At 36.4% G+C, this 15,381-nt stretch overlaps 1 protein-coding gene across 4 annotated transcripts in view; it reads right to left on the bottom strand.

Moving 5' to 3' along the window:
* The window catches only part of LOC107671592 (glypican-5-like), a 125,808-nt gene that overhangs the window by 51,760 nt on the left and 58,667 nt on the right, over nucleotides 1–15,381 (bottom strand). For all 4 annotated transcript variants that reach the window (XR_001632222.1, XM_016464506.1, XM_016464505.1 and 1 more), the window contains one exon: nucleotides 3,618–3,738. Coding sequence is in view for 3 of the 4 variants with exons in the window: in XM_016464506.1 (XP_016319992.1) it covers nucleotides 3,618–3,738 (121 nt within the window). In the remaining variant the exon portion in view is untranslated. The remainder of the gene's footprint in view (nucleotides 1–3,617; nucleotides 3,739–15,381) is intronic.

Genomic DNA, 15,381 nt, shown 5'->3' with positions numbered 1-15,381 from the left:
GTGTGTGTGTGTGTGTGTGTGTGTGTGTGTGTGTGTGTGTGTGTGTATAAGGCCATGATGTTCTCACCATTGTTTACTGATGCCACCAGTTCACAAGACAGTCAGATGACTCTGTTAGGTCAGTCTGCACAGATTCAATCTATAGCCCCTGCCAGTCCTCATTTCTTCTCTTTAATTCTTCACTTCCCATCAGAATCAGCCTTAATTCCACATGTGACATGTATAAAATCCCTTCCTCCACAGCCAAAGCAGTTAAACACATCTCAGAGTCTGCACTAGGTGCTGTTAATTAGGTGGAAGTTGTATCTGTTAGTTAATATTTGAATAACATCAGGATCACTTTGATGAGCTGTTTAATTCACATCTGAAAAAGAACACCTGCCCTTGTTTCCTGCCACATTGTTAACGTATGACTGCTCCATCAGGTCTATCAGAATGAGAACAGAACATCTCAAACAACAACAGGAAAATGCTTCTAAAGACATCAGCAAATTTCTTCAGACTGCCTATAAGTGGGTCGACAACACTGCCTGATTTGATTAGCGTTGGAAAAGTTGTAATTTCTTTTATGCAAAAACTGAAAAATTAATGGAATACAATAAAAAATGTTTTAAAAAAGTGCTCTACTGGATATCAGATATTACTTGGGCTGTCACTAACGATTATTTTGGTAATCAAGTAATCGGTCGATTTTTTATTTTTTTTTGCAGTAATTTAAATAGACCATAGCGAACAATAGTTTAAAATAACTTAAAATAAATATGAGCAATGAGGCAATAATAATTGGTTCAAATAAAATATCCAAAGCAAGTAATCATATGGTTGAACAAAACCGTTACAATACATAGTGTAATAAAACAATATAATCATAACTTATGTACAGTATTATATCAAATGCCTGCAGAGGGCACCAACGGCCTGACAATTGTTTTTACACTTTACAGCGCGATCTAATCCTTGTTTAATATTGACTAAACAGCATTTAATTCAAATGTCCACTTGAGCATTAATATTTGGTTACTTCTTCATGATAGAAATGCTACAGCCACTGTCATTTCTTGAACAAGAACATGTGGACATCAAAACATGCAAACTCATAGTTAGCATCTTACATAATAGATAGATAAAGATGATAATGATAATGATGTATTCTTCTGTGCTGGTGTAGGTTCATAGAATGGTGCATATTGTTCCCAGAGGAACGTTATAAGCAACTCAGACTCATGGAGTAATGTGCATACATATACTCATGGTACGCACATGTAAATGATAACTGTTTATGTGGAGCAGCATTTACTGTGAACGGAGCCGCTCTGAGATGCACGTAACCTAAAGACATAGAAATAAAACACATATTAAACCCGCAGCACATATATTTATTTAATTGAATCACAGCCTTTGTGAATTCATAATAGCACTATGCTTTATTATGATTTTTAAATGGTTTTCATATTTCGTGCAGCCTTAGAAAGCGGTCTAATAATGCTTTTCATGAATTCTCGTCCATGGAATGTGCCACTTTTGGTATTTTGCAGGTTAATCAACACGGGCAAAATATATAATCGAGTCCACGAATCGTGGCAGCCCCAGATATTACAAATATCAGCAGCTGCATTTTAATAAAATAATACCATTTTCTATTTTACACAACATTTCGTATCATGTATAAGTGTATTTCCTATTAAAGATTTTTTTTCTAATTTTATTATTATTATTATTAACTATTATTATTATCTAATAATAAAAACATATTTTAAAGTAACAAAAATACTGCCAGTAATATTTCATCAGCATCATCACCATCATCATCATTATTATTATTATTATTCACATTAATGTTTAGTAATAAAATCAACTTTTATAATAAAAGATAAAAGATGTGAATGACGTACTAATCAGCACATTTCTTCAGACTGCTTACAGCAGGCCAACAACACTGTCTGATGTTATTATCATTGTAAAAGTTGTGATTTCTTTTATCATAAAAGTTTGCAAAAAACAGGAATATAATAAAAGTGAAAGTGAAGAGAAAGTGAAGTGACGTGTGGCCAGGTATGGTGACCCATACTCAGAATTTGTGCTCTGCATTTATAATCACCTAAATAATCACCTAAAATAAACAATGTACCACTTTTGGTCACTGACAGGCATCACTAAGGTAGCGTTTTGCATTTAGAAGTCTTATCTTCTACTGAATAACCTACACTATAACCTGTACATATCCCTTACAAAAAATACTGTGGTGGTAAAATAGTGTTGTGATGGTAATACCATGGTATTTTGACCATATTGATTACCATATTCATGTAAAATGGCATTTTCAATTAATACCATGGTGTTACCATGACAGTACAATGCTTAAAACCTGTGGTATTCCCTGAGACACAGCTGATGGATATTCCCTAGCTCAAACAACACTCACATTATGCAAAACTGTGAACTTGTGCATCATGGAGCAAAATTCAGCCAAGCAGAACACTATGATAATAACCCTGCTTCTGTTTACAAGTTTTAAGAACATCACATTCATCTTAATAACTTCTAATTTGGTGTAAAAAGGGGTTATGTGAACATAACCTCCCAAATCAATGCTTGGTCACTATGGTTGCCATCTTAGAAATAACATATTTATCAATAGATAAATTAGTAATACATTTTAAGCAATTACTAGTGAATGTTATTCTTCTTAAAGAGATAGTTCACCTGAAAGAAAGAAAAAATTGATTTACTCATCCTGATGTCGTTCCAAACAAGTGTTATTATAGTGTCATTGAGGGCTGCGCGATTAATCGCATGCGATTGTCATGCGCATCTTGTCAGTAAAGCCAGTTCTGTGATCAGTAGTTAATCTCCATCACATGCTTTCAGATGGAGCAGCATTTACTACACAGAGCTGTATTTCACTGACAAGCTACGCAAAATCGCATTCATAATCGCAGACGACATAATCGCGTGATAATGAAATTGAAGAAATTGTTCTGCGATTATGAAAGCAGTTTGCGTAGCTTCTCAGTGAACTACGGCTCTGTGTAGTAAATGCTGTTCCATCTGAAAGCACGTGAAAATACCACATTTAATAACATATTTTTACTCCAAACTCATTTCATAACGTCAGTCGAGTGTTTGAAATAAATCGATATAATTTTGATTAATCATGCAGCCCTAACTGAGATACTATTATAGTTTTTATAAATATTTTGAATTGAGTTTTTATACTTTGTCTGTGATTAAATTTTAAAGTTTAAGAAATGCTGTTGTGCGTTTTTGTCATTTTTAGAATTTTTTATGTCTGTATAGTTTTTATTTATTTTTTTAATTAAGTTTTAGTTTTAGATGTTTTAGTACGCCAAGAAATTTTGAAATGTTTAAGTTTTTTATATTTAATTTTATAATGGAATGTTATAACATGCATTTTATGATTTATTATTATGAACTATTATAACTTCCAAATGACTTCATTTTTTCTGTGGAATAAAGAATGTTTTCAAAGAAGAAACGAACACAAAACAGATCGGTAAATGAATAAATGATGACAGAATTTTTATTTTTAGGTGAACTATCCCTTTAAGATGTCATAGATGTGTGCAGTAGTGTCACCAAATCATGATATTTCTCACCATGTTGAAGAGCTCAAGTCTGTTTTTGACATCCATAAGCACAGGGTCAGCACTTCTGACTCTTACTTCTGGATTCTCTCTTTGAGCATGAACTCCATTGCCCACCACTCTTGCAGTATAACTGAGAGAAAGAGAGAGAGAGGAAAAAGACAAAAACATTAAGAGATCTGCTGTTATTTGCACCATGAAGCCCCATCAGAAATAGACTTTTGGTTGAAGTCCCCTGGAAGCTTAATCTTCAATCTACTGTTTGGCTTTACCATGACATGGACGGCATTACAGCCTAACATATCAATGAGGCCTGGACTTCTAGATCCCCTGACAGAAATGAGACTAATTGTTGGTGTGTGTGCTGTGGAAGGGGAGGGGAGGATATATTTGAGAGTATTGATGAGACAGCGGGTGAGAAAACACTGCTTTGGAATAATAATAGAGAAGATAGCCTAACTGAGGGTTAGAAACGAGGCTAATTAGAGTCTTGTAGGAAACCATAGAGAAATGTGACTGAACTGCTTACATACTAAAAGAACAGGAGTGAGAGATCTCTTATTAGCAGAGAATATTTGTTAATTGACAAATGAGAAAGACAAAAAGAAAGTCTGACAGATCGGAATGAATGTGAGGTGAAATAAACTAAATTATTTAGTCTGAGAAAAAGTGAATGGTAAAGAGATTAAGACTGAGAGAAAGGGAAAATATGGTGGAGATAACAGTAAAGGTTTGAGAATACATGATTAATATAAGACCAAAGGGAGGATTAAAGAGAGAAAGATATAAGAAGAGAAAGTCAGAAAGAAAGACAAAGGGGAAGAAAGGATGACCCAGGGAGAATGAGGACACCTGGAAAAGACAGCGGAGCTGAAACTGGGTTGCTGGAGTTGACAAAGAGATGTGATTAAAGCAGAACGTGCTTTATGAGGTACTTTGTGGCTGAAGGTTTGTGTAAAGATTGCTCCTGAAGGTCTATGTAGAGGTTTGTTGTTCTTGAGGGTGTCTATCGATGAACGATGATCTTGAGGGTTTGTGTTGGAGTACATTTTGACTTGGAAAGTCAAAGTTCAGAGATAAACCAAGGCTGAATTTGTACATTGTCAATTGGGGACCTGTGTATGGAGACCAGACTGAAAGATAAACTGAAGTGCTGAGTGAGCAGACACGTTTATTCCTGGCACCTCTGGGTTCTGAAGCAGTAGCTACTGCACTAAAGAAACATCCATTCAGGACTGAATTAGTGCAATGGACAAGCCACGGGGTGAAAGGAGGAGTAGAACAGAGAGGAGTTATTAGGCCAAAGGTGGAGAAGAAAAATCGAGTGATAAAAAAGAAGAATTATCAGTTCATAAAGGAAAGTTAACTGCTCTCCCAAAAGTCCTAAACACTTGCACACACACAAACACAAGCCATCTATTACAAGAGCAGTATGCCTCTTTCGCTCTCTTATTATCATGCTGTTTCAAAAAAATTGCCATTATTATTTCTAAATGCATGAATTTTCAACCCACACACTAAAAATGCATTAAATACATTATTCATTTACCAATTTTAAGATGTGATGAGAACACAAACAGAAGAAATACTGTATGCATATGGGGTTGTGCGTGTGACTGTGAACATTAACTGAATTTTGTGTAGGTGCTCTTTTTTAATATTGGATTACAGAAATAAATATGATTAAAATTACTTCTAATGCATGAAATTAACCCATGTTATGGTCTACCTCCACACAAACTAACATTAAAGTGGCTTGTCCAAAAGCACAATGGAGGTTGCTTCTGATTCATCCCTACAACTTCTACTATGTTGGAAAGTGTATGATAAGCTATATGCATTGACCAGTGGCTGGTCAATAATGTTGCATCAATATTTAGTTTACATTTTGCACAGTAAAAGCTTCTAAAGATTAGATTTTGTTGTTTATTTTGTGTGTGCGTGAGGGGGGGGGCGGTGGTTGTCAATCATTCCTGGCTCGGAATTGAGTTATGAAGTTGCAAAACAAGCTTCCCAATGTTTTTCAATAAATCAATTTTAATGCTGTAAACACGTTGCAATCCAAAATCTATTTGATTTCTACATGCATTTATTATATAAAATTCAGCTGTATCTAATATCATCCCTCTCAGACTGATGCCTCATCTGATTATTGTCTTTTACAACTAAATATATCCCAAAACCCCTGATGTGCTGATAATCTTAATATTATTTAAAAAAAAAAACAATCTATAAAAATAGCAGCTCAGCAACATGCACAATTAAAACGCTATTATTTTGAATTTAGACGTCTAAAGTTGTTCTGTATGGTCAGCCTTTAGTCTTTATATTTGAAAATGAATTTTGGACACTAGAGATATTTAGAGTCTAGACACTGAGCCTGGTTTGGTGTCTCAGTAAAGATCCACCTGCTGGATCAGGGAAAGACAGACTGATGTACCAGCTCTCACTAAAGATGTCTGAAAGACTAGAAGAGTTGCTTCTTACTCCAAACACAAGTTCTCCAATCATATCTTTAATATGCTTTAATATGCATATTAAATGCTTTAATATGATGTCTTGAAGAGAAAGGCCCACACTCTCTTTCTCTTAATGATGGTGTACTAAGAAAGCTTATAATCCCTGGGCATGACCCAGAGGAGAGAGTTAGAAGAGCAGGAATCCTAGAATCCTCCTTACTGAACACACTCTCTCTCTCTCTCTCTCTCTCTCTCTCTCTCTCTCTCTCTCTCTCTCTCTCTCTCTCTCTCTCTCTCTCTCTCTCTCTCTCTCTCTCTCTCTCTCTCTCTCTCTCTCTCTCTCTCTCTCTCTCTCTCTCTCTCTCTCTCTCTCTCCCTAATGATTCAACAACTAGTATTTGCACTAGTCTGGACATCCGTTATTGCAGGATCATTTTGCATTACTGTAATCTGCTCTCTCTCTCAGAAAGATAAGTATGAAGAGATGTTTTGTTAATAGAGGCCGGCCACTGTTTAGCAGCCTTGGTTTTGGGATTTTTTTCTCATGTATTTCCTAAACTAAAACTGAATAGAAACTATAAAACACCAAAGAAACTAAAAAGAAAAAAAAGTGAAAACTAACTAATGAAAAAATAATTTGAAAAATAAAAAACTCTAAACACAGTCTAATAAACATAAACAGCTCAGACAGCCTTATATACAAAATATACAGAATACACATAATCAACGATGCAAATACAAACAAATTTTTGAATAAAACACATTAAAAGCATCTCTGACAGGATGCTGTCTGGTTCCCAGCATGAAGCAACACAGCATTGCAAACATTCCATAATCACTGCATTCTCAGATTTCCATGGAAACAGAGATGATTACAAAAGCTTTGAAAATTAATGATGGTTGAGCATGAAACGCACATGTAAATGCTTCTGGTTTTGAAATTTGAAACATACAAAACAGAAGCTAGCAATTTTGGGAACTGTGTTGCAGATCTATCTGCATTCTTAAAAAAATCAAAAATGTTTTAAAGCCTTATGATGCCATAGAAGAACATTTTAAGTTCTATTTGGTCTTTAGAAAACTGGGAAAATTCAAATATGTGTTAAAAGATTATAGGACAACCTATAATGTAACATCAAGAAGCTAAACGACCAACTCAGTAACCTTAGAGTGAGAAATAAAAAAATCAATAAATAAAAAAATAAGAAAATTCTTTTTACAACCCAAAATGCTGCAAAGAACCATTAAAAACCCTATAAGAGTGTAGAACTTCTCCATCTTCTCATACGTTTTAAAGCAAAACAAACCAAAAAAAAAAAAAGTAAAAATTGTCACAACGTGACTGAGTATTTGTGTAAGAGAGGGAAGAAAAAAAAGAAACAAGACCTTAGATTGCAAACAGCAGAGCTGCTCTGTAATTAATGGGGCGGCAGAGAGTGAATGAGAACCACTAGAATGTGCAAATCTGATCTGGATAAATTAGAGGTTTGGAGTGTGATAAACTGGCAGAGAGAGCCGTGACACAGGCATGGAAATTACAAGCTCGGAGTTCTCTAACTTTCTCAGAATACGCTGCTCCACTGTCTGTGGAACGGACAGCTCTTTTGTCCTCCATATATTTTTCTCAGAATAGAGACACAATGGCAGCCTGCCTGCATGAGGACAAACCAGACAGAAAACAGCAATCACACACTGCCGAGGATGAGCTGCTTTGAAAAGATTTGTGCTTGAAAGAGGGTGTCATTCATTTGAAGTGAGATGTCAAACAATCAAAATCTATCTATTCATCCACCTCTTCGTTTTCTAACTAATATGTAACCAACCATCCATCTATCTACCCATCTATACATCCATCTAACAACCATCTATCTATCTATCCATTCATCTATCCATCTATTATCTATCTATATCTAACATCTGTCTAATCAACCGTCTATCTATCATTCATCCATCTAATCTATCCATCCATCCATCCAACCAGCCATCTATCTATCCATCCATATCTAACCATCAGTCCATCTATCCAACCATTCATCCATCCATCCAATCAATCTATCTATCTAACCAACCAACCATCCATCCATCCATCCATGGACTTAAGTTAAAAAAAAAAATGGTCCTTTATGAAAAATTGTCCAAATGGTCCACTATCATCAGCCACCTGCCAATCAAAGATCTGTCAGCAATGATAATGAGTCAAACTGATGTCACTCTGTTTTAATAAAAACAATATAGATTCATCGCAAAAACAACAAGATTCATCGCAAATTTAACCCCATGCAACTCTCTACCCAACTGAAAAGAAGTTTCTGTTTTCATTCCGTTATTTTTTCCCAAGAAAAATGTACAAACACAGCTTTTTAGCCTAAGAAGTTTTAGGTGGAACCGAGAAGGCATTGGGCCAACATGGCGAGACAAGTAGTTTTATCACAGCACTGAATTATACAGGAACTCCTAAAACACAGGTCATGGATCTCAGATGAATATACGATCACGAGAACCACAACTGTTTCCAAGAATCCCAATTAAACGACTTTACGCCTCAGTTTAGTTTTAGCAGGAGACATGCACTGATCTCAGGCTGTGGCACAAAGTTAGCTTGCAGTCTTCTAATGACTCGGTCATTGTGTTATTTAATGTGACCATCTGGTTGCTGGAAGGTTGTTCACCTCTGGACCGTCAGTCTCTGGTGAAGAAAAACAGGTACAAAAACCCAACAGGACCAGGAAATGTTTGGATTAAAAAGTGTCCATTTAAATCCATAAACAACACTTTAGACACAGAGACAGATCTGCAGGCGGATCCATACACACATCTACGCTGAGAACGGATGCCAATCAATACAGACGGGAGTCGTGCCAAATAAAATGAGATGTACAATTCTTAAAATAGACAAAGATGTGAAGAGAAGGAATCCTATAGAGATCAGGGAGTTTGAGAGGATGAGCAAATGGTGGAGATAAACCACAGAACAGAGCCCGAGCCAAGCCTGCCGCCCCAAGGGATGATGGGAAAGCAGACTGTGGCTTCCAGCGGCAGGGACAGATGCCCATGTGGCCAACAGCTGCATCATTCGTAGGCCTATGTGTGTGTGGCTAGTTCCTCAAGAGTAAAGGATATGGCACGGAGCTCAGTCCATGACACACACACACACGTCAATGTTTCCACACTGAACAGCAGCAGATATGAGTGTTGTGTGTTATTGAGTGCAACATCAATAACTCTCTCCATTAATGTTATGCAAAAGGGTGTACACACACAAACACACACACACTGTGCATGATGGGATAAAAAAATAAAGAGAAAAGGTGAGGTAAGTATCTGAGGTAAGTTAAGGTTGATTCGGTCTGTTATTATCTGTGTTGGGTCTCGTTACAAGTCGCCCTCCATAGACCAGGCAGGGTGTGGAAAAAACACACCTCTTATTCAGTTGGGCAGTGCAATGACACACACACACACACACACACACAGGGATAATTCTCCAACTGATCTCTATTAAGCCAATTATAATTACTACACCCTAGGCATGGGGGGGCGGAATGAGATTCCTGGATGAACCCGTTCTAGCTATAAATTAACTGACGGAAGTAGCTGTTTATGGGAACATTTACTGGTAAATCTGCCCCAGTCTCTTAAACATGGTCACCAGTTCTGCCTGTTCACTGTTAAAGCCTCTTCCCTGAAGCATAAAGTGGCAGTTTGGTGAGAAACCAAATTCACACACACACACAAACACTAAAGGCAGTCCGAGTGTGTGTGACCCTGTGGATGTGGCATTAATTGGTCAGCAGTAGCGCCCCATGCAGAGAACTTCCTGTTCTTTGAACTCGTCCCAGAGTTTTTAACATCTCTTACACTTTCACTGTTACCCTCATAATGATGCACAGGTCAGTGGCACACAGCAGTCAATGAGCTCCAGATAGCACTGTAATAAGGGTGTGTGTGTGTGTGTGTGTGTGTGTGGAGGTGAAAATCCACTGAGATGTGTTCTCAATTATTTCAGAATTTCAGAAGCGAAACATGGACCTCCCATTTGCGGGCTGACACACACCATCACACACACATACACGCATATACTGTACACACACTAATCATTTAGATGCAGCAGATGATGTCACTGCCTGAGATTGCATCTCTCCCATTCTACCTATAGTCATTCTGAGGCACTATTTCCAGCACTGGATTTAAAACACATTCCTGAGAATGCATGGACAAAGCTAGGGAACATTTAAACTCGACTCTCTACAGCAAGAGATGGACAGAGAGTGAAACAGAGTGCACTGAATTGATCAAAAGTGACAGTTAAAAACATGTTAAAAAAGTTACAATGTTACAATTTAAAATATATTACTCATGATATTATTTTAAATTGTAATAATATTTCACAGTATTACTGTTTTTACTGTATTTTTTATCAAATAAATGCAGCCTTGGTGAGCATAAGAGACAATTCAGCAATTCATGGCATACAGTTAGACACAGTCTAATCGGGTTGTATACTACATATTTTGACAAATGTAGTATGTCATTTAGGTGCATATGTTGAGTTTACATACTATATATTGCAGAATTAGTGTGCTATTCTCAGTGTTGGGAAGGTTACTTTGGAAATGTAATAGGTTACAGATTACAAGTTACCCTATTTAAAATGTAATAGTAGTGTAACTTTTTCAATTACTTTGTTAAAGTAATGTAACTGATTACTTTTGATTACTTTTTGATTACTTTTCTAAATTTCTAATGAATGTTTATTTGCAACTGTTAATCATTTTCAAACATTTAAACCATGCAGAGTTAAGCTTACAGTAGTGCTCAACACTGTTAAGACTTTCAAAATCCTTCCTCACTTGAATTAAGATGATCAAATTTGAACACATCCACCACAAAATCAGACTTTAGTACCACCTTTTACTTTAAGATTGATCTGAAGTTCAATGCAGATTTAAAATCATAAGAAATAGTTTACTGATACTGTTTTTGAAACCAAATCTTTGCATAACTACAGGAAACACTGCATCTAACAATGGTTTGGAAAAAAAATTGTTAATTAAAAAATTATAATAAATAAAAGCATACACATCAACTCAAATACAGTTGTCTAATAAGCATGTGTCCTATTCTGTGTACTAAACTCCTGAAACATTGGTGTCTCTTTGTATATGATATGACGATAGTTTTCTCAAAATAAGTAAAATACTCATGAAGTGACTCAGAGCAGTTCTAGAGATTATTTTTATGTGTTCATGTACTCATATATTGAGGTGGCAGAGGCTGAAAACAACCCGAGCTTCAGTAGGCCTATGTGTAGTAAATGAAACCGCATGTCTGCGCCATTAAGTTCCACGAGGGGCGGACTGGGAAAAAAAATTCAGTTTTACTGTAGCATTTTTACAGTCTTTTACCATTAAATTCACAGTCATTTTTACAGTGCATACTCAGAATTAGTGCTCTGCATTTATCCCATCCAAAGTGCACACACACAGCATTGAACACACACACACACCGTGAACACACACCCGGAGCAGTGGGCAGCCATGTTTTTGCTGCGGCGCCCATGGAGCAGTTGGGGGTCCGGTGCCTTGCTCAAGGGTACCTCAGTTGTGGTATTGAAGGTGGGAGAGAGCGCTGTACATTCTCTCCCCCCACCTACAATCCCTGCCGGTACGAGACTCGAACCCGCAACCTTTGGGTTACGAGACCGACTCTCTAACCATTAGGCCACGACTTCCCCGTCTATTTCTTAGTGCTTCTTTACTGCCCCCTATTATAGTACACGAGTATTACACTCTCAAACAATTTAACGATTTAGTTCTTTCTTTGGATAAAAGAAAAAAAGATCAGTTCAGACTTGATAAACAACTTTAGAATGTGTTTTCACGCTATTCTTTCTTCTGAGCACATACACACACAACAAAGGTTACAATGTTATCAGATAGAATACTGAAAAAACACAAACCAGAAAAAAAAATACAATACTATAATCATATTCACTGTGCTCCAACTATACAGTCCAAGTACAGATGGCATATTGGTAATTCATTAAATCAATCACTCTAAATACAAAACAATAGAAGTCTTTGTAATGCTTACATACATTATTAAAGTTGCTCTCTATCTCTTCCCCATCGGGCTTTCCATCAACGTCATGCAGATCAATAACCAACTAACGAATGCAAATGTATGTGCGCAATGAAAACTATATTTAGTACAGAGTTTAAATTCCTTGTCAACAAAAACACATTAAATATCCGTGACGTGCATTTACACCTCAACATGTTCATTGTTTTGCAGTTTATTTGCAGAAACAGAAATGATGACAGAGACTGAATGTCTTTTTATCTGACTGTGTCATTTTAGTAACAACAGGCCAGATGTGCACAGCTTGTGCAAGCATCAAAGTGATGCCAGTGGCTTCAAGTTGGCACTGGCCGATGCCAGATGCTGAGTGGCCACAATGTTATGACTGAGGGCAAATTTGGCAGAGTGCCATTGAATTAAACACATGGACATATGCATGCCTGCTAACATCTCTCAAGTTCACAACCGTCTGTCTTGGGCAACAACGAACAGGTCAGACACATATGCCAGACAAAACCAAACAGGTTTTTTTTTTTTTAAATAGCATACACACATTGCAGATAGGTTTCACAAAATTGTTAGTTAAACACCTGGCAGAACAGCACAGGTGCCGTTTGTCAGGCAACAAGAACATTACCCAAAAAATGCTTCTCAGTTCCCTGTAATAGTCTAAATGTGCTATCCTGCCACCTAGTGGTAAATAACCTTATTGCAAATTTTTACAGAAAACGTGATTGAAAAGGCATCAAGATTGAAAGGTGTGTGAATGTAAACACATTCAGGATGATGCAGAAGAGAGAGATATAAGGAGAGACAGCTTTTATATATGTAAACATTATTTAAACGATAAACTACTTTATACATGACCATTAAAAAGTGTTGGGTCAGTACAATAAAAAAAAGAAAAATGAAATGAATACCTTTATTCGGTAAAGATACAATAAATTGGTCAAAAGTGAAAGTAAATTCACTTATAATGTTAAAAAAGGTTTATATTTTCAAATAAATGCTGCTCTTTAGAACTTTCCATTCATCAAAGAATCCTGAAAAAATGTATCACAGTTTCAACAAAAATATTAAGCAGCACAACTGTTTTCAACATTGAAAATAATAATAAGAAATGTTTCTTGAGCATCAAATCAGCATAATAATAGGATTTCTGAAGGATCATGTGACACTGAAGACTGGAGTAATGATGCTGAAAATTCAGCTTTGCATCAGAGGAATAAATTACATTTTATATAATCTATTAAAACAGAGAATAGTTCTTTAAATTGTAATATTTATCAATATTCCTCTTTGTACTATTCCAGTGATTTGTGGTCTGTGTATTTAGCCTGTAGATGGCAGTATGGGCTCTTCTTTCAGATTTGGGGACACTCAATTCCCAGCAGTAGACTACATACTAGTTCTGTATGAGAACTGCAATAAAGATATTCACAGATAAACTTGATCCTCTTTTGTAAGTTGCTTTGGATTCAAGTGTCATCTGTATGCTACATCTGTATGAACAGAGCTTCTTTTCCTGTTATATCAGTTCTGAAACCCGCACAAAACACACAAACTCACTCTCAGACATACCTGTCTGTCTCACAATTAAGAAAAATACACATTAGACACCCACATTTCCAGAGACAAACTTTAACACATAAACAGATGGTTTATGTCTTTGATGGTTTTAGTCTATGGACATCACGAGCATTTAAAGACCCCATAATTTCGAGACCAATTAAGAATTTTGTGACTTGTAGTCCATGTGTGTGAGCCTTGAGTCCATCATATAACAAAAGATAGCCGCTCTGTTATAGGTCGACTTTCATACTGTTGATATTGTGACTAGGGGACAATTTTGGCACAACCCCATTATGGTGGTGACTGTATGTAATGGATGTTGAGTTAAAAATAAAACACAAGAGATACAGAGTACAGGATCCACATGCAACAAAAAGAATTTGAAAAAAAATTGATTTGAATGCAAAGGAACTAAACTGAACTAGAAATAATGAACTGGTTTGAACCACACATATTTACATTACTAAATGTGTTTATTAGTTATACAATTTATTAGTTTAACAATATACTGTACATGTATTAGTTATAAAATGATAAGGTGTTCATTTTATTAGCTATTAGTTTTTAATGCATTCCCTGTAATTATGTCAAAATCTAGTTTCTAAACAAAATGCTAAAAACATTCATGAATACTAATGTCAGCAACGAGACTTTAAGAATCTGGTCTGCTGAGAATCATCCAATAATTCTTGAATTCGTTAAGATGAAGGGATGCGTGTGGTGTGTTATGGTAATTGTGGGAAAGGCAGTTTGCAGAATTCATTTAATTGATTTCAGGTCTGGAAAATCCCCTCCAAGACATGTGGTTCACTGCATGTATTGTGGGTAATGGGGGCATACATATTTATTAATGTTAAAATCCTTTCTTTTTCAATTTGTTAAATTTGCAGGTAGAAATTAAAGAATTGAGGAAGCCACACATTTACCCATAGGCCTTTCCTATGATGCAAAAGCATGGTATATACACACACACATGTGCATACATTCAAACCTTGAGAACCATCTCTTTGATCCAAACAGAGAGAATGTGTTCCAAGATTACAAGGCCACACACCATTCAGTTATTTCTGCTCATGTGAGCGACTGAACATAAACTCTGAGAATAACAGGACATGCATGACGAATGCCACATGGAGCTCACACAGACAGCTGGCTGCACTTACAGGCAGGTGCACACCCAAATATCTCCTCCTCCAGTTATACCTTTGGCCAAGGGTTTTCAGACTGGGGAGCCAAAAAAAAAAAAAGTATAAAAATAATAAAAATTAATAGAAAATAATAAAGTGTAAATAATAATAATAAATAGCAAAATAAATATAATGGAAAAAAAGTACAAAAATGAAAAAAATCTATTTGGAAAAAATGAGAGAGGTGTTTGTTTGCTCACGTGAAAGTTGGTCATTTGGGGAGGTTGCCAGTTATAAAATTCTGATGTTCGCCTTAGCAAGTGCCATTAAATGCACTCCCGAAAAGAGAAACCAAAGACTGCTTTGTGTCTGTGTGTGTGATAATCTCAAATCCCTGTGTGTGAGTGTGAGTGAGCGCGCGTGTGTGTGTGTGTGTGAGCGCGTGTGTGTGAGCGCGTGTGTGTGTGAGCGCGTGTGTGTGTGTGTGAGCACGTGTGTGTGTGTGTGTGTGTGAGGGTGTGTGTGTGTGTGTGTGTGTGT

Source organism: Sinocyclocheilus anshuiensis, unplaced genomic scaffold (assembly GCF_001515605.1).
Source record: "Sinocyclocheilus anshuiensis isolate Anshui unplaced genomic scaffold, SAMN03320099.WGS_v1.1 scaffold1149, whole genome shotgun sequence".
Classification (NCBI taxonomy): domain Eukaryota; kingdom Metazoa; phylum Chordata; class Actinopteri; order Cypriniformes; family Cyprinidae; genus Sinocyclocheilus; species Sinocyclocheilus anshuiensis.
This window is presented reverse-complemented; position numbering and strand designations above follow the sequence as displayed.